This window comes from Embiotoca jacksoni, unplaced genomic scaffold, assembly GCF_022577435.1.
Source record: "Embiotoca jacksoni isolate LCO1_2020_lvr unplaced genomic scaffold, fEmbJac1.0.p SCAF_4, whole genome shotgun sequence".
NCBI lineage: Eukaryota > Metazoa > Chordata > Actinopteri > Embiotocidae > Embiotoca > Embiotoca jacksoni.
The window spans coordinates 4,332,026-4,356,807 of NW_027185392.1; the positions used below are offsets into that span (position 1 = coordinate 4,332,026).

Here is a 24,782-nt window from a genome sequence, read left to right on the forward strand (position 1 = left end):
CTGACAATGACAGTGAGTGCAACGAGAAGGGGTCATTCTTCTGTTAATTACTAAGTTAATGACACACTATGCTCCAGCGGACATGCAATATGGCAGGCTGACACACACACACACACACACACACACACACACACACACACACACACACACACACACACACACACACACACACAGGGATAATGGCTAAGTCTGCTTCGGTGCTCATGCAACTTGGCAGGCTGCTATGCAAAGAGCTTGACAGTGAGATAGCAGGCTAACAATGACACACACACACAAACAAACACATACACACAACAGCAACAACTGACAGGGAACCTCATCAAACCAGCTTTAATGAAGTCACTTCTCCCAAATAGAAGAGGAGAAGAAAGAAGTGATGAGAGGAGGAGGGGAGAAAAGGAGGACAAGGTCGCCGGGATTGATGACGCTCATTAGCCTAATAAGGTACTTTAATGAAGCGGGCCCAACACTGTAGAGTGCCACAGAGTCTGAGGACCAGACACACGAACACAAACACCCCACTGGTTTCACTAGTTTGTGTTGTCCTTTGTATTTACACATGAACATAGCTATTTTCATCAGCTCACTTCTATCTATTTCTGTCACACATGCCCAGAGTGTCACATATAAGCAAACACTCAAAAATAGCAATAAATGTAAACAAGACACTCACCTCTCCTTCTGAGGACTGCAAGAGGAGGTCTTTCCTACAGGATGCTGTGAAATCTCCCACTCCAGCATTGACCTCCACCCCTCTGGGGGCCTCCAGGGTCAGGGTCCGAGTCGGGGACTCCAGCCTGAGAAGCAGAAACAACACTGGAGTCATGCTGTAGGCCATGGGAACAGTGCAAGAACACATGTACCGGCTTGCAGTCTGAACAGGGAGAAGGTAGTTATTATTATAGTGTTACAGAATTGATAATGCGTCTACTATAAACGACTCCTCCAACCGATACAACCCTAAAAGTTGTTTGTTGCCTCAAATACGACTCAAATATGACTCAAGGGCAAGTTGGCAAGTGATATTAAAGAGCGCTTTCAGCAACGCAGACAGAATTACAATTCATGACGTGGGAGTGTAACTAATTAAACAGCACACTCACAACAAAAATCAAATTTAGAAAAAACAGCTTCACGATAAGGGCACTTTTCCAGACACGCTTTGCCCAATAACACTTTAGAAGGTTGGTTTTCCAGTCCCTGGGAGGCTGAGGTGATAAAGCATTCAAGCCAAAGGTTAAGTGAACTCATGACGTGTATCCGGGCTGTGGCCAAAACATTGTGACAAACAAGCATCAGTGCTTGGTCAAAGGCACTTAGGCTGGGAGCGATTGTACCGTGCTTCCTCTGTTAATGTCCTTCACTCGACAAGAGTCCCCGGGATGGAGAAAGTGTACAGACTTTTACAAAGTACTTTGGCGGGGAATAATTCCACCTTTCAGGATTTCAATTTGAAGAGCTAAACATTAGCCGATAGAAAAAGGCTCCCTCATTAATCGGGTGCAACCGAACAAGGAAACTGCAGTGGGTTTCCATGTTTGGTTGCACCGAGTAATGAACATTTCGAAGGTACTTCTGATTAAACAGCTTCTTTTCTGTCATCAATTATTTTTTCTGGGTGTTTTTGCCAGTAGGCGTTTTGTTTATTCTTCAGCAAAAATGGTTCAACTTGAGAAGTAATATAGTTGAATGTTGCTTCTTAAAATGCATCTTCATAGACTAAAAACAAACATCAACTAATTGAGTTAATTCAGTTAATTTGAAATGCAGATATACATTTGATTTTAGACATTTCCTTCATTAAGAGAGAATAGGCTAAAGTAGAGAAGATCGCTAACATTAGGATAATGTCACTTGATTTAAGAAAATGCTTGAACAGGCTAGATAGCATCAGAATTAAGTAATTTCACCTCAATTTGCTAGAAAATGGGATGAGTCCGATTCAGACTAAATGACTTACGGTGTGGTGCGTCCTTTATGGGGTGCAATGGAAAGCTGCATTAGATGAAAATGTCTTTGTTTCACAATGTTCCCTTTGTTGCTTTTATTCTATGAGTCTTTTCACTAGTCTCCACATTTAACTCATAGTGTGGAAAACAAATCCACAACATTTTCTGTTTATACTTTTTTTATGTAACAATTTTAAAACGTTAAAAAGTGAAACCAGTTCTTCGGTCATAACTCTGTGTTCGCTGTTTCTTAGGGCTGGTATTTATTCTGGGTCGAAGGTAAAAGTATTGGAGGTGCAGAGTCGTCAGGCGGATTAAAGGTGATGGAAGTTTTGCTGCTGTGCAGTGCTGAGCATCCAAGTGATATAATAAGTGTTGGAAGCAGACACTTCACATTGGGTCTGACTTATTGATCTGTAAAAAAACAGAGTCTATGCTGCTGCAGTCAGAGGTTAAGAAAAGGAGAAAGAAACAGAGAGACGGGCAGACAAGCAAACAGATCGACAGACAGATGGATGGTGATATTAAATACGAGACAGTTTTGCATGTGCAAAATAGAGAGAGATATAAACATAAAGAGAGAGATCGGAGAACGAGAGCTTGCTGGCCTAGTCAACAGCAGTGATGTGAGGATCTTCGGCTGGTTTGACAGCTGAGGCAATTACAGCTGCACGCTGGAGCCAGCTCTGATGGACAAGCACACACATACATACTGACTATCACTCTATGTCTTTCTCCCCTCTCTCTTCTTCTCAGCATCACACTCCCTGTTTGCTTTCACCTCTGTTTTGACTTGCTTGTCTGTTTCCACCTATTATTCTGTTTGGTATGGTTTCTCCTCATTTTCAATCGCCGATTTAGAGACGTAGGATATCTTCACATTGACAAGTGGAAAACTCATCTCTCGTCAAGTATTCAGTTGCACATTTAGACTACCGCAAGCTTTTTAAGATTTTATTTCGGCATGAAGTGGGATAGGGCTTTCAACACAAAAGACAAAATGTAATGCATGCAGCATGAGAGAAATAGAGGAGTGACTGAGTGGAAAGTGCTTTTACTTGTATGATAAAGCGTTAAATTTTTGAACAAGAACAAATCAATTTTGTCACTGCCAGTAGCTGGCAACAGAAAATCCACTGTTCAATGCATTATTTGGAGTAGGACCAGGATGGATGGGTTTCATAATAAAATTGCCATGAACATCGATTAACAGTTGAAATATTGGGTTTGAGGTTCCGTACACGTTTCAACTTGATTAACCTTGGATAATTTATGCAATAAAGAGTAGTCTAGAGGCCAGTTATTCCTTAAATGATGTTCTTAATTATAAGTGTGACTTGTGCTTGTGTACTTGAGCTATCAGCATTCACCCTGATTTACTTCTTGTTAGGTTTTAAGTTTGAGAGAAACAATGATTCAAATCTTTGATTAAATATGGATGGCCATTAAGTTTTTTTTTTTTCCAGGCATTATGTCTCGGTGCTTTTTCCCTCTCTTACTTCTGAACTCACCAACAAAGTCATGTTACAGGTGAGGCAGTATTAGGATGTCCAACATTTTGGTGCAGACTGAAACAGCATATATTGCCATGATATTTGGTTGAGACATTCATGATCCCCAGAGCATGAATTGCAATGACTGGCGATCCCTTCAAGCATCAGCATACAATTTACAGTTTTGATGTTGAGTGAAATATCTTTACAACTACTGGAGAGATTGCCATCAAATTTGGTATAGACGTTCATGATCCTATCAGGGTGAACTGTAATAACTTTGGGCAATCCCTTGGCTTTTACTATAGCGCCATCATCTGGTAAAAATCTGTTATATATCTCTGTTACACTGGCCCCGCCTGCTGGTTATAACATGAACATAATCCTTGAGTCATGATGTCTTCTTCCATCAGGTGTGTCTGCTTTGGTCCGATTGGGTGGAGACCATGTGGCAACAAATTGCGACGTCACCCATTGGTTTGTGAACTGTTAAGAATCCTCAAATTCCGATTTTGTCTGTCGCTAGTTTGCTATTTTGGACCCAGAAATCACCATATTTGGAAAGCACGGGCGAGCAAGCCGCGGCTCAGGCTCGATCTGATTGGGAACCCAAAGATATTAAACATGGCTGGTAAATCTATCAGTACTTTGCACTTTGTTGGATTAAAATGCATCATTGCTATAGACAGAAATGTAGAAAAAACACGAGGTCTCATTAGTGGTTTGAATGTACACCACATGAGTGTACAGTATATGCCCTGAGCAGAGAATTCCTGGGCCAGTCAGACCTTTACTGCATTTCACTCCCCTGCTTACATATCCATCATTTTCTGTCAATCTCAGCTGTGACCGTGTATTAAAGGCATATACATTATATATATTTTTTAAACTCCAGTAGATGCTGACATTTTTACTTGTGTCTAATCAAAAATGTGAATTGAAGAATAAAAACCTCTATAAGAATGGCAGTTAACACTGAGGTTTTTAAATATGCTCTAAAAGTTCCAAACTGCAACTCTACCAGATACACACATTTTAGTCATAGCAGTGAAAGCAGATAGGGCCTGATCCCGACCTCCAGGGTGGAGAAGGTTAATTTAGATATCCTTGAATAAATGTCCCACCATCTTTCAATTCCACAGACACATATTCTACGCCTGAAGCCCACAGTCTGTCTAAGTCAGCAAGACACCAATACAAACAAATATATACGCGCACACACACACACACACACACACACACACACACACACACACACACACACACAAACACACACACATAAAGTTTCTGGTCAGGTCCCTCTTGTGTTTTTTCATGGTGCAGATAGCAGGAGCCCACAGCTCAGGTGTTATCTTTGCAATTCATTATTATTAGAGAAAACAGTCTGTCCTCCCTCTCTGCTTCCATTTCTTACATTATTCCTCCCCTTTTCTCTCTCTCATGCCAACACACCCCTGGCCCTCTCCTCTCTCTCATAGATCCGCTTTGACCTTCAGTCGAGACGGGGCCATTTTATACAGCGTCCATATTTGTCCAACCTGACAAGATAAGCAGGACAGAAATACATCAACGTGAAATGTTTTTTTTTTTTTAATCTGTATTCCTTTCTGGGGAAAAATAAAGAGAGAATGTGGGTGGGGGTCTTAGATATCATAAAAAGGGAGAAAAATAAGAGAACAATTTAAGTACATTGAAAAAAAAATATATATATTTCTGATTGGAAATATCAGTTTTATATAACATTCGTCTCTTCCATTACATACTACTTGGAAACATTGTAAATTTTGTTTGTCCAACAAACTAAACTAGGTGGGCCTACTATGTTTTACGTTGGACTTGAATCTGTTTTTAGAATCAGGCATGGTTTTTATGTGACAGTGTGTATTTGCTACTTATTGATAAATTACTTTTTATGTACACATTTATTTTTTAAAATGTACAAGCGTGCCACAACCTTTCAGACCAGGGTGGTACCCTGAATCAACATGTTTGCTGCTCACCACCTTTTTTTTTTTTTTTTATAAGTGCACAGAAGAAATATTTATTTTATTCTGACAACTCATACTTCTTCAGTACAAAAAAAGGAAAAACACAAAACGTACCTTCAATTGTGCCTGAAGGTTGACTCGATGGAATATCCCTCGAGATCATAGATCTTAACTTCGTCCTAGCTCTGGGATGAAACTGCATTTCTCGAGAAATGACTTCATTTGGTGTATTTTTTTAAAAGTGATGCGGAAAGTTGAGCAGAAAATGTTCAAGTTTTGGCTTTTTAGTGTGATTTATATTTCCCAGAAGACTTGGCTGACATTCATCCTGCCCTTTTCCACTTCAGAACTATTGAAGGCCACAGCACCTTATTGCCACCTTGCCATTTGGGACGCAAACCTTTAACCTTTTCACACTAAACGCTTCGTCATCTGCCTCGGTGCCCCTGTCGCCATCGTCCGACCCTATCCAAGAAGCACTTTAAAAACTTAAAAAATTTCAAGAAGTGCTGCTGAGTGATGCATTCAGACAAGAATGAAGACCGTAAAAGCATCAGTCTTTGACTTTTAGAGAGTTAAATCGAGACAGAATGCAGAAACATGGCATTTAAGAAGGCTCTCCTTTTGCAGTGAGCCTGTGTCTGGGTGAGGGAGGGTGATGCGTCGTGTTTAAATCGCCCCATGAATCCTGCAGGTGTGAAAAAAAGAGTGAAAAGAGAAAGCCTTGGGCTGTTTTAAAAAGTTATAAAAGTCCCAACTGAGTTACTGAGGTGGGACAGGAGAAAGTCAAGGTACATTAGACATTTGTCTTTGTGGAAAGAATGGGCGTGTGTGTGTGTTTGTGTGTGAGAGAAAGAGCAAGAAGCAGAAGTTTGTGTGTGTGTGTGTGTGTGTGTGTGTGTGTGTGTGTGTGTGTGTGTGTTTGTGTGTGAGAGAAAGAGCAAGAAGCAGAAGTTGTGTGTGTGTGTGTGTGTGTGTGTGTGTGTGTGTGTGTGTGTGTGTGTGTGTGTGTGTGTGTGTGTGTGTGTGTGCGTGTGTGTGTGTGTGTGTGGCAAGGGGTTTGGTGTTAAAGAGGATGTTAGGACCTCTGATGAGTACATGTTGTTTCTCAGCAATACTAGGTGCTTAAATTTGACTTTCAGTGTGCATAGTGTGTGTACACATACACAGAGATTTAGCACAGGATGTTAGCTTATCAATTTTCAGATAGTATCTTCACCAGCAGTCACTTAATGACATATGTCCTAGAAGTTTGTGCGCTTAATACAGCTTGTCTTGTCATGACGCTCAATGTGCTATACCTCCGTCTGCCTTTACACTACACACTGCCTCACAAATCCTTGGGTTACTCCTTAAAATGATTTTCCGAGGCTCTTGCTGTCCTCCTTGCTGTAAAATGTAGCTGAGGAAATGTCTAATGGCAGAGTGCACAGGGAGAAAAAATGTCAAGCAATTTCATGCCCTTGTGCCTCCGATGGGGTGCCAAGCTGATAATTTAATCAGTAGTGAAAGACTACCTTCACTCCTTCACAACTTCAGCCATTCCAACTATTGTTCATCGACTTGTTTTTGCATGGAATGAGACAGAAATTTACATCATAAAAGTAAACAAAGGTAAAGAAAGAGGGGTGGGTAGAAAATAGATAAGCGAGAGGAAAAAAAATAAAAGGTTGACGTAAGCGGCAACTAACCATGACGTCACACATTGGTTTGTGAACTGATGTTCTGAGGCCCCCAAACATACCACTATTTGAGGCCTAATATTTAATCAATCATGGAACTATTTTCAGAAAGACCAACAGTAAACGAATAAGGAGTGACTTCAGCAACAACATTATTATGACTTGTGGAAAAAATTGTATTGACTTGGTATTTCATGAGAGAAGTTGAATGAGAGTCTAAAGATCCACAAGCTTTTTGCAGTCCTGTATACTGTAACTAAATCTTTTCAAGGCCATACAAGACTTTGAACAAGGAAGGGAAGGAAAATGGGAAATACCAAACTATTCCAACACAAAGGCACAGAGTCACTTTCTGCTTTAAAATGGAATACAGAAAGACAAATGGTCTGAAAAAAGAAAAGAAAAAAGGTTCTCTGTGGTTGCGGTTCTCTGGTTCTGTAAGATAACATGGCTTTTTAATGATAAGAAAGATTAGGCAGTTTGCAAAAAGCTGAAAACGTTAAGCTTTTCTAGATGGAAGAAGTCAGCTAGAGTTCTGATCAGATTTATGTTACGTTTTATAATGTTGTCATCTTCGTTGTCTAAGCTGTAAATCTGTGTGTGTGTGTGTGTTCTGTGGGAGCTACAGACAGAGGGTATTTTAAAGATTGTAAAGACCTAAATGTAACAGTTATCAAACAGGTTCAGTTGCTTGCACACAGCAATCAGTCATATTGGCAGACTTTGTGACAGTGGAATAAGACATCATCTGAACAGGCTGCAGTCCCTTGCTGCATTAATAACATCTGCAGCAAATCTATTGCAGTCTGAGATCCTTGCTCATATTATCATGTATTTTACTTAAGATTGGAAGAAACTTGGGAAAGCTGGATATATGCTGCTGCACAAAGAAAGATATAGATAAGAATAGTACAAATACAGCATATTGGAGATAATTGTATACGTAATTTGCCACAGCAGAACATAAAATAAGAGGACAAGGTTTCCCCACTGAGGTGTGAGACTTCAGCAATTCACGTTATTGGTTATATAGACGTAGGGACATATGTTGGTTAATGAGATTGTGAATGTCACTCTCCTCCCATAAAAACTGATACAGTGCCCCAGGGAAAGTACCTAATCCCACTGTTCCACTTTAATGTACAGTAATCACTGCCTTCACCACACTTGATGTTGATAATAACAACAAAACTTGTAGCACAAAGTGTGGATTTTTTTTTTTTTTTTTTTTTTTTACAACTTATCAGATTCACAATTTAGTGGAGGATGATGTAGTGAAACTAAAATAAACCATGGTGATACTGGAGTAAATACAAACTAAAGATACATATAAGGAGTGTGGTGTTTGTTGTTCTGAGCACAAGTTAGGGTCTTTTATGAGACATTTTTCTGTATGATTTCCTTGCAGCACTTTTTTTTCCCCATCATCTTCAGGCTAGAATGTATAAAACCTCACCTCCTCTTGGTGCCAATTAGTGAGTCCAACTTAACAACACAACAAAACAAAACAAAACAAACAAAACAAAACCTCTAACTTTATAATATACTCACATTTCCCAAAGAAAAAAAATGTAACATTGTTTAAAGCAGTGAATTCACTCATTATTAATTTATGAAATAAAAATAATGAGGATTGTCCCTTCCAGGAAGACAACTAACTCACAAACAGAGTCCTCCCCAAGTAACGCTGGAAGCATTCAGCAAAATAACAATTGTTTTGTGACAATACAAATACAATTTGCTATTTGCATTGCCTGCCTGTCCTTGCTCTTTATGGTACCTTACAGTCAGTGCCTGTAAGAATTACAGAAGCACCATTTGTCTGAAAAACAACTGTTCAGGAAAAGTATTTTTGTGTAATGTCATGTATCAGTGTGGGTTCAATATGCAAATAAATACATTTCTGATTTCCTTTATGGCAAGTGGATACATGTGCAACTTTAATGAGTGAAGACAAAGTGGGTTTCAACAAAGTAAAACTTCATCCTCTGCATCTTTTAAAACACAAGGTTCAGGAACCTGCTATAATCTCTAATTCGGGGCTTTCACTGTAGTGAAAATCAGTGCAAAGATGCATCCTTCTTTCAGACTATATTCAAATTTGATCAAAGAAAGTTTTTTCATACACAGATGAAGGCATAAATGTTTGAAAAACAATATGAGAAAAAGAAAGCAGATTCCTTAGACATGAACACTGCTGGAGAGAAAGATGGAAGAACAAGAACACAATAAGCAGATACAGAGATAGTATAGTTCCTACCCTCCCTCTAGTGGACAGACAGAGGAGACATGAAAGAGAAAACACTTGAGGAATCAGACCAGGGAATGGGGTAGACAGCATGGGGAAAAGAAGAGATAAAACAGAGTGTACTCTGAAAGGGAGAAACGAAAGGCTGAGCAGAGAAAACAACAATCATAAGATCAACCCAGTGCTTTTCTCCATTTCTCTACCTCATTGCTTTCCCTCCTACCGTCATCCTATCAGTGTTCCTCTCATTCCCACTCCTTGTCTCTTACCTCCTGGCTCGATTCTGACTGCTCAGTCTTTCACTCTAAGCAGAAAATGTACAAACAAAAAAGTTCTAGGGGTAAAAAAATGCAATACCTCTCCACCTTTTTATTACTCCTCTAATTTTTGTTTTGTTTTCAAACCTTACTTTTTTCAATCTCTGTCTTCATTCACTGCTATATTAATAGAGCTATTTCTTTTTTGTCTACTTCTCTCGATTTTAGCCTCTCTTCAGCTCTCTCCCTCTTCCGTCACTACAAAAACATGCCCTTTAAAGAAGGTTGAGTGAATATTAACTTTGAGAGGTTTCTTTAATCAAATCATAATTCTGCTAATAAAATGGAGGATTCTCACATCTGATTGCCAGCGAAATTATAGTGCGACATCATGACAGCCAAAGAGCATCAAGGAGCGTCAATCAGCAACTGAAAATTGCTCCAGCATTTCATCTACTTGTACTCGATGTATCTTTAATACATGTCTGGTCTTAAATAGGTTCATTTAATAGATAATTATGGTATGACAACTTTTTGTTTTTACTGAACATAATGCAGAAAAAGATGCTTGGTGTGAATTAGAAATTATCCAGTTAAAATGTCTTTAGAATTTGTGCTCCCAGTGAAGTTTACTGTTTCAGTGCAGTGTTCTGAGTGTATATAAAAAAAAACCTCTAAAATATCCTTCAACCATTAATTATCTTTGTCAAAAACCACATTTCAGGGAACAATTCAAAATATGTCTGTAATATGTGTGTATAAAAAACATTATATAAACAGTATACAAATAAAGAATATCAGAATTTTTTTTCACTCCCTAATATCGGTGTCTGCATCAGCCCCCAAAACAGCATCAGTCGGGCCCTAATTTTAACAACGTATCTGCAGATGGTTACAATTCTGAATTTCAGCCCCAGGGGGGCGAACCCTGCACAGATCACCAGTCTATCACAGAGACAGAGAGAAACAAAGACCATTCACGCTCTCAGTCACACCTAAGGACAATTTATTTTTTCAGAATCACCAATTAACCTGACATGCATGTCTTTGGACGGCGGGAGGAAGCCAGAGTACCCAGACAGAACCCACACAGGCACAGGTAGAACATGCAAACTCCATCCAGAACGGCCCCTGGCAAAGGTTCCAACCCAGAACCTTCTTGCTGTGAGACGACAGTGCTAACTACTGCACCGCCCCGTTTTTATATCATGTTTAAAGTTATTCGATTTGATTAAAAATATATTTTTAAATTCAGAAAAACAAATTAAGTGTGATCTAACCAGAAATAAAAACTCTTGGGACAAAAAAGTCTTGACCGAAGGCCTTGCTAGTCAGTTACAACAGTATTACCCATAAATCAGCACGTACAAAACCATTCAGTATCTCAAAGAAACAGTACTGTGTCTTAATAATCATTGGGGTGCTGAGTACAATCATTTGTAAGTTCTGCAGCTTATTTGAGTTTAAGTTGTACTAACTTACATCTACCTGAGGGATGGTGATTATTTGAGACTCATGGCTGTTTTTTGTCAGCAGGTTTGACTGCATATCAGACTTTCTAGTAACAGTTTGCAACCAAACACAGCTGCATGTTGCTGCGTTTGGAGCATGTGTCTTTGTGCATTTATGTGTGTGTGAGTTCGACATTTTCTAATGTTATTTATCTGCTATGATTTTAATGTCTCGCCAAAACAGCCCGTAGCCATTTGTAATAGTCTTTATCCACAGCGGAACATTTGGCTCTGTCGCAAAATCTGATGTTAACAGCCGTCTATCTTTGCAACCCACACATACAATACACGCAAGAGCTGAGCTAATCGCACACACACTCACACACACACTCACACACACTTAAATCCACAATAGGAACAGATGAGTGGCAATATGGCAACACTGTTAAATATTTACTCGTTGTTGATTTTGCATGTTCCCCCTCAAGATGTCGACAACAGCGACCAATGATAAACAGCAGTTGATAAACAAAGATAAACAACAATCAGCAAAGTCAAACAATGACAGAACAACAATGTGTACCGTTTACTGAGGCAATGTTCCAAAGCTCTGCGGAGCAATTCAAAAAAACTAAACGTGCTCTAGCAGGGAGAAAGGCATCTACAATACCATGTGAAACACAGCAGATATTGTTTGTAGCAACCAATAGGCACTATTACACACTACCAGATCACATTGATTCCACTGTTTGTGTAAAGTTAACACATTTGGCTGATAATCAGAGCATCTAACATCAACTTGTTTGTAAAGGTAATGGAGAAGTAGACAGAAAAGGGGCAGTGCGTAGGATTTATTGAATAATAATTAAACAACCATCGCTTCACCTTTCTTCTCCAAGCATGTAGGGGGATTTACAGAGGTGGCAAAACTTGCAGAAAACGTGAAAAGCTTCCTCTAGAGCCAGTGTTTGGTTTGTGTTTTTACACGAATGAAAACGTGGTTATAAATAATATATTCCATTTCTTCCTGTAGATCCCCCTAAATCTTACACACTGAACCTTTAATGTTAGAAGTCCAAAGTTTACCCAAACTTTAAAAAGCTTCTGTGACTCTTCACTTTATCTCACCACTTTAACAATATGTGCCTTCATCATTTTCTTTTTGCTCACAAAATTGAACCGTACTATAAAGAACTTTCGTAGTGTGCTTTTAAACCATTTGCAAAAGTTATTGTTCATCATGGGATAATTTAATAATTCCTCAGTGGTTTCTGATGTTTCTTTGCACTTTGAAATACAATTGGTGTCGTCCTTGCAATGTTTTAAGCCAACCGCCTCACAAAATGTTTCTGACAGTCATGATCATTAAAGAAAATCTGAGATGCCGATATTAAACACAAGTAGGCAAGAATATCTTACGTCAGAGGGACTCTATATATAAACTTCTATCTTAAGGATGTATTGAACTGCTGCGTAATATAGGGAAATAATCCATATTAGTATTAACCAACTGTCAAGGTGGAAGCCAACGCAATGAAAACAGTGGCATCGAGATGCTGGCCTCTGAACTCCCCGTGTCTCGGACGAGAGCTTCACTTTTAATGAAGAGATTTTCCTCCAGACGCACAGTTCTACTGCGTTTGTGGTTAAGGACTAACAAGAACCTCACAAGATCCTGTCACAATATTTCTATAATTTTCATACTTGTTGTTATCATATCTTTGTTGTATATACTGTAACAAGGAAAAATATCGACAATGCACGACACTGAAGCAGATAGTCAAAGCAAAAGTGAGCTTTAAAGGTTAACGAACAAACCAAAACTCAAGGAGCCCAAAAAAACCCAGAAACAGGCAAAAGTCAACCACGAGGAAAACGAACAAGACTTGTTAGAACGTCTGGGAAGCTCTGAACTCACGGTGATGAACACAGATAATCTGGCAATTCAAAGGGGAAGAGGTAGAACTAAATACACAGAGTGCTGATGGGCTCATGAAACACAAGTGAGCACAGAAACTGGGAGCAAAAAACAAATCGGCAGAAAGTGAAACAAAAAAGTCACAAGGGATGAGTGATTTGATTGGTACACTTCCACCGGCCATATCATTGTTATATCAAACTGTGTCCTTACAATTTAGTATACTTTTTTCCAATGCCTTTATCTGAGAAAAAAAACAGCACTAATTCAGGTTGTACAACATGACAGTGTAACAAGTCCAAAAACACACACACAGAAATTCAGATAAATTATGGATCGTTCCCATAACCATGCTTGCTTGTTATTCGGCTTGCTTCCCCTCTCTCTTTGTTCTCAATGATTTTGATGTGTGTCTAATCAATAAGGGACGAAACAGAGCAGGGGAGCGCTCATTGTCCTTGTTGTACCAAGGAAGCGTAAGGTGTATCCAAAATCCAATCACAGGACAGCAAATTGTAAGAGTATGTGTCTTGTTCAAGAGCACAAACGTCTGGTTGGGAACCAACATCAACGTTTGATAGCAAAGTTACTCTACTTCAACCAACATTAAGCCTCACAACAAGTCAACAATTCTGGTATAAAATAGACTTTATAAACAATAACAAGGATTTTGATCGACAATCAGCATCACAGTTGTGGGAGACAAATAATACTCCACAAATTCCTCTGAAGACAGGACTGCTTGTACTGATCATGGTTGAAAGTGTGACAAGAATGAGAAGAGGAAGAAAGACAAAGGATGAAAAGGGTGAAAACAAAGCCTAGAGTTTTTTTCTACCAAACTTTACATTGATCCTTCTATCAAATTGACCCTGGGCACAAAGAAAAAAATTAAAAGTGAAAAGTGAACTGCTATTATGTAAAAACCCAGCGTGAAAAGAAGCTTTTCCCAAAGGCAAAGTTCAAAGAGAAAGTGGCTCATTCAAAATTTTAATGATTTCCCATTACTTTGACACAAACCTCAACTTTTTATAAAAAAAAAAAAAAAATAAGAACAAAAAAATGCTGGGGGCGGGTTTACTCTCTTAGTTTTTTGCAGAGCTAATTAGGTGGTGTACTTTGCCATCCCACACCATTCTCCCACATCTTGCTGCTTGTGTGGAACTGAGTCTAATTCAGATTACACTAATGTTTGTACTAAGTTAAAACAGAAACTTGAAGTGTACTTCAATAATGTGAAGGTTTGAGAAAATGTGGCATATTTATTAAACCTCTGACTTTGGACCATGGTAAATATTCATGATGATGAGCGTGCCATGTACTTAGAATCAAATACTTACTACTCATCTTGTCTTCATCTACTGATTTAAAAAAAATATATTTTCCATAAAAACAAGAGCATGAAATAATTTATAAACTTTGCTGACATTACAATTAAATTAAAAAAAAAAAAATAGAATATGCTTATAAAAAGAGATTTACTAATCACAGAAAAAAAAATTCTAAATAGTTATTTTTCTTCACTTTAAAGTAGCTGTGATTTGTGGCAGTATCATCATCCTAAAAGTTGCCTCTTTGTTTCTGCAATTGTTACAACATTTATTTATTGTTGCATGAACTATTGGGTGTGTGTGTGTGGGAGAATAAATGGAAGCCACAAGGCAAATCATTTCCCTACTTACTTCAAGGACTTGCAAAAATGTACAGTCTGTAAATGGGCAAAATTGGAAGTACTCATCACACCAGGGACCATTAAGTTACATTAGTAATTATGTCATTTAGAAATCTACTATAAATAAATGTGTACTTTTGATTAAGTTTTGCTATAAAAAAAAAAAAAAAAAATCTGAAAAGCAAAGCTGTACATTTATCACATAGACTATTACAATGGACAACACATAGAAGTGGATGAAATAAAGTCAAGATAAGAACAGTTCCATATAAATGCTCAAATCTACACAGAGAGGGGGCTCTTAATTTTGTTTAAAGTTGAAAATCTTTCTCTGTCCAGGGCTCAGAGCCTTGAACATCCCTCTTACAACTTAACCAGGTGCTATTTTACACCTGGGACACCAGGTGAATGAATTAACAGCAACTGCCCACTAGATATAGAGCAGACAGCTGAATAAATGAGGACCAGACCAATTGCCTCCACTGTAGCTAAGTTCAGAGGTTCACCTCGCCATGGGAACTGGTTTAATTTGGATGGAAACAAAGAGGGATGGACACATTACAGAGAACAAGAACAAATTCATCTAGGATAAAGTCTGATCTCCCCACAGAGGCTTTCTGAGCATAAAAGCTACAAGAATTACAAAAAAGACACACGCTCTCATTAACAGCAACACCCCATGGGAGAAGTTGTTGAGGGACGGAAGGGTTAAACGCATCCCCAATCTCATTAAATTACAGCCATTACTCAGTATAGGGTGGGTTCGTGCCTTGCTTGCTTTCTCCACTTGGGAATGTATGGGTGGACAAAGCAGGTCTCATTGAGCTCAGATTTTTCCTGGCAGTTATGGTGGTTTACCTTGTGGTTCTCAACCTGGGGTTTAGGGATTAGATCATTAATACTTGCATGGATACTGTTTAGCCAAAATAAAATAAAAATGTACATTCGTACACTACTATCCCTATACTACTTGTATCTATAACATTTTCCAGTGTAAGAGTATGAAAAACCTGCTTCAGATCAAATGTTTTTTTTCCAGGAGATTTTCTATTTATTTGCCCTGTTAAAAGCCAATCTATTGTGTGCATCATGCTAAGATATGTTCACATTGCACCTGGTTTTAGTAATGATCAGCTTTTGTGTGGAAACTGTGTGTGTGTGTGTGTGTGTGTTCTTTTTACATATAATTTTATCTGGTACTGTATCTCAGTGCCCAAGCCCACCTATTAACTGCTACCTATCCCTACTGAATAATCCATTCTAAATACAATCCTTTCCCATGCCCCCGGGTCTGATAGGGCTCCGAGTTCCTCTGCAGTCCTCTTAAACTTTCTCGGATGGAAGGATAGATAGATACATTGAAATAGAGTGATTGATAGGGAGGAGAGGCACTGAGCACAAATCCTCCTCCGGTGACCTTGTCTGTGTCAGGCTCTAACTCTCCCCAGGGAGCCTCCTCATGACCCCTGGACTTGGATAGAGGAGAAGAAGGCACACGGGGAGGGATAAGAGGATGAAAGAGAGGAGAGAGACAAGGAGATATTGACTTCAGCGGCTTGTTTCTCTCTGCTGTGGAGCCAACCAGATGAAGTTGGAGACCCGAGTTAACTCAATGTCTGCTAACATCAGCATGATGATTTTGCTGCGTTAGACTCCACAAACTTTTTGGTCAGTTAATTGCTGGCTGATTTGTTCTCTTTGTCAAAGTCATGCTCTTCCTTGTAGTTTCTTTTGCAGTAGTGCACATATAACATGAGCAGTAATCAATTCCTGCACCAATGTCAAAGGTGTTAGTGTTGTGTGAAACTTCATTACTAGAAAATCAAAAGCCAAATACAGTATGGAACAGTGATTCCCATATTGCCGGATAGTGATCACTGGGAAATGAAGTGCAAAAACACCGGAGCTTTACACCAAAGATGGGCAAAAAAAGAGAACCTTGGGGACTAACACCAAGATACAACTAAAATAGGAATTAATTTAAAAGTATCATGGGTGTCCCGCTGCCTGTCAGTCCAGCTTTTCAGCCACACATCTGTCTGTTTGGCTGTCCTTATTTTTTGATTTGCTGATTGAAGTTTATCTCTCTTTACCTCAATCTGTCTGCACCTTTGGCAGCTTCCTGTCAAGCGCTTATTGAATGATTTCAGCACTACCGTCACTCTTTTTTTTTTCCACAAACACACATTTTTATATATTATTATTTTTTAACACCAAGGCATTCTCCTTGTCTCACCATGTTGTGGAAGAATTTGAATTTGACACTTGTTTTCTTTCTACCCTCCCTTGACTCAAAAATTGGAAACAAAATTAAAGTCCAACTTAACAACAGATACAAAAAAAGGATAAGAACAACAGTAAAAAAGATGATTAAAAAAAACAAAAGGTGTTTGAAGAAGAAAGAGGGTGAGAGAATAAACAAGAAACAAGGTTTATTCTGTTTCTTGTTTTATTTTTTATTTAAAGAAGTATTCTCTGAGGCTGTAAACATAGAAGAAAGCCAGAAGTTGATTTGTCTCTGATTTGGGGAGAAATATTGATCTTTATTGAGGGTTTGGTTTGATTAAGGTCTCTTTCAGACCGAGAACAGCACCAAATAGAAATATGCATGTCGTTTTTCAATCCAGCCTCAAAAAAGTAGAAACTATTATGCAGTGTGCACCACTATAAACCTTGAGGTCTTTGTTTGGTCCTTTAACTGAAGCCCCAAAGCAAGACATTCTTTGCATTGTTTTGCTGAAGGCCATACGTGTAGAGCTGCCGGAGGGCACCGGCCCTCAACTCCACCACTTTCTTTCTTCATGTGAGGAAATAACATGTTTCCAGTTCTACTGATCTGGTTGAAATGTATTGACATGCTTCATGTGGATGGATAGCCAATCATCTGTAAAGCACGTCATTAAATAGAAACAAATGGAAAAGTTGTCATTATGACATTTAATGTGTATTGATTTATTCACAATGTCAACTTGAAGCCTCATTTTGATTGTTATCATTTACCCAATTAAACATACTGCATTATGTGTAAACAAACTCAACACTTCCCTGTAAACCTTTCAAATTAAAGGCCCTCTAGTGTTTCAGTAGAAAGAAATCCAAAACTTTTTAACAAGGCTTTTGTTGTGAAACATTTGCAGGAACGTGCTGTGACTGAAGTTGGACAATCATATTTTACATGAGTAATCCAGAACAACTAGCGAAAATTGCCAGATTATGTTGTTGATTTTACTAAATTGAAGCAAATTAAATAAACATCATTGATGATTCTACGTGAACCTGCCACCGTGGGAACAGTGGTTACACAACCTAAAAAACAGCAACAACTTAGCCATGCACGTGTGTGTACTTTTGTAATAAAATAAAAAAAGCACTGAAGGCCTAGTCTTGTCCTAAATCTAAAATAATGAAATGACGATGAGTTACAGACTTCACCAATGAGGGATATATATATGTATATATATATATATGATGTGTAGTGGTGTAAGAAGTAAATCTTATGTAACTATATCATATCATTACGAACTAAGACACCGCTTAAAGCAACTTTCAAAAAATTCCTTTAGAAAAGAACAACTAAATAGTCAGTAACTGTATATTTGCTGAGTGCTTGACACTGATAGGTCATTGTAGTCCAACACTTCCTAGTTAGAACAAGCATACTATCAAAACTGTCATGTTTGCATTAAGTGAAATATTTAATGATGGCATATGCAAATTAATTTCACAATCAGGCTCATGTTGTATTAATTCCAGGAAATGTATTTATGGATAATGATTGTAGAGTATAGATACAAAATTCAATGGGTGGCTCCTGTTATTTGCAAAGACATAGTCACATCACTCAAAGCCTTTTATACGTCCAGTAAACACAGTCATCCTTGTTTCCTTGTGGGAACTTTTTCCGTCTGTCTGAGGCTGCATTCACACATTGTTGTGGTTTCAGTAGTTAAAGTGCTGCCTCAGCTTCGTGTTGTGCTGATAATGAAAAACAGTTTTGTTATCACAGTGACTCGCTGCCTCTATCTGTAAACTGTACCAGCTACAACTCTTAAACATTTTGAAAGTCCCACAACACAGCCAATGTGCTCCCATCAGAGAAACCGTTCGCGACCAACTTTTCTACAGCTACTGCCTCCATTTTCACTCTGTTTGTTGTTGTTGTCAGCTGCATACAAATTGTCAATCCCCACTTATTTTTTTTTTCACGTTATTTAGTCGCTGTCATGAATGCTTTCATAAGATGTTGAACTGAGCTGCTTAAAAAGATGCCTGGCACAGCACTTTTTCCCAAAGCGACTGCTTTCAGTCTGCCTCACGGCCGCTCCCCACATACTTTAAAGTGGAAAAGGAGTTTGAACATGGCTTACAGTGGTGATCACACCACAGGCTTTGAAAATGCACAGCAGAGCTTTCCTAGAGTTCTCTGGTAGGCAGGCTGCTGAGCATTTTGTTTCTGTACTACTAGCACAACCCAGTTCTGGCTCTGTGTGTTGTGCGTTCATATATCCTTAGCTTCAGTCACATCCGCTATCCACTGCAAGACTCCTGAAGCATTTTCAACAACAGTGATAGAAATTGTTACTGCATCCCAGTAGGGTCACTGTGGCTGGCACATTACGTGACTTAGACCCTACCAATGGTTACTTCTACTGTGGCTCATTCACACAGAAGCAATGCAAACACAAATGCTTCAAAATGTGGTTTTGTTGCACTTTGTGGAAGCCAGGTCTTCTCGTCTTCTTTGAGATCGTGTGGTTGAATCGCAGGACTGCAGCAGTGCTCATTTCTGTAATTTGTCAAGGGCTTGTTCACACATTCAACTTGCCATCAAGTCTGTGTTTCCTCAAATATAACTTGATGTTAAATGTCTCATCCAATCCGTCACTTACTCTTGTTCTTATGCTGCATTGTTCACTCAATCCCCTGGATGCAATGAAGCCAAGTTAGTCACAAAAACGTATGCGTGATAGTAGAATGCATTAAAAATATCAATTGGCAAAAGTTATATACCCGATAACTTCACATATAGTATCTTTATTGACAGAAATTTATTGACCTGTAATTTATCATCTAAATTGTGTACCATATATCTGTCGAGGTTTTCCTCTTCCCCTTTCCCCCTGTTAAACTGTAAGATAGATCATTAGCTTTAAATGGACTTCAATCCGCTCATTACATGTCCCATTTACCTTCACTGCATAACGCTCCACTTTTCATAACGAGACTAAAAAAGAGAGGAGTTAGAAAGACGGAATGCACATGTGGGAAGATCTAATCAGAACAGGAATGAAAAATAGAAAAGTGTGTATGTGCATACGAGTTTGTCAACAATAAAGATATAAGAAGTCAAAAGGTGTGAACACAAATATGATGAGAAAAAGATAAAAAAAACAAACAAAAAAAACATGTACTGTTCCAAACAGAAAAGGATTAAAATCTTGGATTGAAAAGGGGAAAAGGGAACTTTGCTTTCTTTTTGTGTTGACACCATCTCTACGAGTAGTGTGAAATATCTACTTGTACTGAAAACACCTCAATTAAAAACATGATTAAAATGATCATGCTTCAGTCTGTTGTTTAGTTTCCTTCCATTTGACAGCGAATGGCGAGGTATTTCAAGCATGTAATCATCTTTTTTTATCAGTGTTAATTTTCTACAGTTTTCAATAACCCTTTTGTTGATGCAATGGAGGAGTCATTGCAATCTCTGGCTGTGAAGGTTTCCCTTCATTCATGTGACTTTGTGTCCTTGATGTATTCAAATGGTTACAATACCAATCCTGTGTGTGTGGGAGGGGTGATAAGTGGCTTCATTTCATGCATAGTGAGCACTTCAATGGGTGGGCTGTTTTTATATAGTGTTTACAATGTTTCCTTTAGTTTCATTTTGTGTGAGAATAGATATTTGCCTGTTTATGTAGTTGTGTAGTGTATATGCATGGGGGAATGTGTGTAACGTTTGTTTTCAATGTCAATATAGTGACACCATTATGAGGTGCCGGTATTGTTTCTGGTGATGACAAGGTCAATTCAAGCAGCACTGGTGCATTAAGTGCTTATTAACAACTATGATTTGCTGTAATTTGTTTAATGTCACTCCACCAGCCTGTTAATTAAATAAAATCTGGTAAAACTGATGAAAAAAAGAGTCCAAATGTTTGGATTTACAGTGCAACACTAGTCACTGCAGTGCTTACTTCCCTCTTTCTTCACCTTGGGCCATCACCACAGGTTTCATCGCCTTACTTATCTGCACTGACCCATCCATTGACCCAATGTTCTTACTCCTCCTTCCCTGTATCTTTCCATCCCCACTGAACCACACACCTCCCTCCCTCACTTATCGAACTCCTTTTAGTTCACCCACTCCTCAGAATGACTCCCCCTCTCCTCTCCTTTGATCCTTGAGGATGCACAAAGTCCTATTTTCTGTACTACAATTTTTATTTTTTGCATTCCTTTCAAAAGTTCTTTTGTCTCTACACATTCACCTTATACCTCTGTCTCTGAAACATTTTTTTTTTGTCTGGGACATTTTTCTTCCCTTTATTCTTCAAAGGTTATCCTTTGGTTTTATAGAGTGAGAAGAGAAATGGAATAGTCGGAAAAATACATTTTAAACTCGGAATTTGGCAGTCGCCACGAGGAACCCCACAGCCTTAATGTTGAGTGGATCACATCTGACTCCACTTTGAGCCTGCTACATGCAAAAATGCGGAGCAAGGTTTTATGTGTAAATACATGCAAGCCAAAAAAATGGCACAAATGGAAGTAGAGGCTGTGCTAACTTTGACAAATAACCACTTGAGTGAGTTAAAATTTGATTTGAGAATTGCAATAAAGTGAAAAAAAATATTTCAAACTTCTTTATACTTTCGACTTTTCTTAAAAGAAAAGAACTGTGGCTTTTTTGCACATCCTGAATGTGTTTGTATCTCGCTGTATCCCTTAATCTGCTGCTGCTACAACCCAGTGTCCCTGCAGGAGCCAGTTTGATTTGATCTGCTCTCTTATACACTAACTTCCATCCTCTCCGCCTGAACTCCTTCCCTGTGTCAGCCTCTTCTGCCCTTTCTCGTCCATTTCTTCTATCTTTTGACTGTCCTCTTCATCACCCCTATCCTGCTGTGCCTCCTCCTCTTTCTATCCTGTTCAGTGTTTAAACTCTCTGTCTTTCCTTTCTGCTTCCTCGTTCCAGTCAATTATATCTCTTTCCCCATCCCTCCTCCTCTCCCTTGTACAGAGCACCGTGCCCTATCACTTCTTCAACTTGCATCATTTCTTTCTGCTCCCATCTGTTTCCCTTCCTTACTCACTGTTTGTGTTTTCCTCCCTGGCCAAAAGCCACTTCAACTTAATCCTCTGTGACAATGCCCAAAAGAGGCTAAGACGTTAGTAATGAAGAAACTTCATCTGCCCCTGAAAGGCTCCCAAAACACACTTCAGGAGAGGGGATGAGGACATGATACACACAAATACACACATTCAGCTGGTGTGACCTCAGCTAATGCAGCGACAGGAGGACCAGTATTCTGAGATATTCTCCCTCCCTCCCTCCTTCTTATGCAAGTCATGCAACCTTTGCCATCATGGCAATAGTAAATGTGATTGTAAAAAAACGGTCTCGATATGTGTTTGGGAAATAGGAAGTAAACACATCCGCTGTTGTATTAAACAATCTACCAAGCCTACCTCTTCCGAGCAAGGATTTTTTTTTTACATTTTTTAGATGTCATTTAAACTTGCGTAACTTTTCCAGGAAACCACTGTCGATGATTATATGATTGCTAGCGGTATTCATTAAGACAACAGTCATACAGCTGCGTGAACCACAGCATATTGCTGTTATTATATATAGATGTATTAATTTTTTTTCAAGTTTGCACAGATTCTTAATTGTCTTGTTGCCATGCTGAAGGGAGGAAAGTGAAAGAAGAAAAGCTCAGCAATGTGGTGAGAAAATCTCAGTCTGGTCACACTTTTGAGTTTGCTACTTATTAACTTGATTTTTTTAGTTAAAGTTAACAAATCATGCACTTAGATTTAAAGTTTAAGTTGCATTTGTTTTTATGCTGTTTACATTAGATAACTGTTCATACACAACTATCATTAAATAATACAACATCACTAATGTTATCTCATAAATATAGTTGCATGGTGATTTTGTGATGGTAAAGTACGGTGTTATTTTTTTGTTTGTCTGCAATATAAACTATTCTAGATAAAAAAAAAAGAAAAGAAGAAGAATTAACACAGCTCATGTACTCTGCACTACATGTGTTCAGTGCATGTATCATTGGAAGACTCCACTTGGTAACAGCCTGACCCTTGTACACTGGAGCCATGGAGGGCTTTTGCAGCCTATGTCAGGGCTGTCAGACTGCCAATCACCAGCGCACGTCTTTCTGCAGTGAGCTGATTACGAGTCATGAGCAAGCCAGACCATAAACCTGGCAAGTCACCTAACTCAGCAGCTTAAGCCACAGCACACTTTTCACCAAATCTGTGGTGTCACTTTCCAAGTAATCATTCACGGCAACATACATTTCATGAAAAATTTACCACAACTAAAATATTAACAGCAACGGGAACTTGTTTAGTGGCCCAATGTGACAGAATGCTTGCCCGACACATATCCACTCTAATGCATGCTTACAAAATTAGAGTACTCACTTTAGGTCTTGGGAGGGTTCTGCCCGAACATGTGACGTCTCTACAGAATGACTGAACACCACACCTTCATTCCCTGTAGAGAGAGTGAGTGGATTAAAGACAGGAAGAAAAACAAAAAAGAAACAGACATCTTTAGAGTTAAACAGAGCGTAGTCTTGCATCATATTTTTCTTTGGTGTCATGGCAGACACTGAAAATACTTGACAGTGCTCAGAGCTTTTGGGTGTCATAGAAAGTGTGTTTAAATACAACACGCTTTCCACTAAAAGCAGTATATAGGATCAATGTCAGGAGTAGTATGAAAATGTGGAGGATGGGGGACGAAAGTGTTGCATTTGACTTTAACTTTTGGAGGCTTTATTTACTGTTTGCACTGCAAGTCAGTGTTGACTCGAATGTTTAGAATTTCTCACCAAAACATAATTTTTTGGGAACCTTATCAAAGTCGTTTTAAAAACAGTTAACTGCACCTAAATCATTTTCTAATTATTTTTTTCTGGTTATAAAAATGTCCCAACATATTTTCCTAATGCAGAATCCTTGGATGGAGTATGAACTTAACCGTGTGAAGGTAAGGTTGGATGTGATACAATGCTTTGTTTTATCCCCCGTGTCCGGCAGCCACCTTTGCAGCTGTGAACAGATGCTTAGTCATGGCTCTTGCTGGGACTGTAGAAGGCATGTTGAAAGCTCAGCGCCACTCCAAATTTAATATTGCATGAGGCGATGTTATCTTTTGGCAGGCCCACATATAACAAGAGGGTATTGCTTGAACTCTCGTCTCAAACTCATGCAGCACATGCCAAGTTTGAATACAGAAGATTCAAGGAGCTCCGATAGGGAGAATGAAAACTCCAAAAATATGTCTTTGAACCGCAAAGGGTTTAACGTTAAGGGTATGGTTTCATTTACCAGTTAAATCCCATTTTCTGAGGTTTATTCCGAGTCCCGTTGGACACTGCACAAATGTGTCTGTGCAACTGCCAACAAGAGGGAAGAGAAAAGCAAAAAAGCTCTCAGTTCTGTCAACAATGGTACAAATGACAGTTAAGGGTGGATCCTATTGTGCTTTGCTTTGTTTTATTGTAGCTCTATAAAGTGATGGTCACACCTCTGTCCACGATGTGCGATGTTTGTCTCAGCTTCAGAATATGTTACTTTAGGGTTTCACTGTTTCTCTGTGTTTACAATTGTTCCGCTGTACTCTGTACATTCAATCTTTATGAGCTTGTCATAGCCTTTTGGGGGGCACCTGTTCTTGTACACAATACCAAAGAAGCGTTTTCAAAGCAGTGCCAGTGCATTGCAACCAATACATTCTCGATGGAAATCAAGCACAACGCTGTAGACTCACACCTAGCTGGCTGCTATGGCACTGGTTTGCAACAGCTGACTCATTACCTATTGTATACAACACTTGCTATCACAGAAGGACACAATTTGTGAAAATG

General features: G+C 38.8%; 1 protein-coding gene across 1 annotated transcript in view; it reads right to left on the reverse strand.

Moving 5' to 3' along the window:
• LOC138208858 (zeta-sarcoglycan-like) overlaps positions 1–24,782 on the reverse strand; it is a 328,769-nt gene that overhangs the window by 19,418 nt on the left and 284,569 nt on the right. The window contains exons 6-7 of the mRNA XM_069167050.1: positions 23,332–23,404; positions 674–797 (exon numbers count right to left, since the gene is read on the reverse strand). Coding sequence (XP_069023151.1) covers positions 674–797; positions 23,332–23,404 — 197 coding nt within the window. The remainder of the gene's footprint in view (positions 1–673; positions 798–23,331; positions 23,405–24,782) is intronic.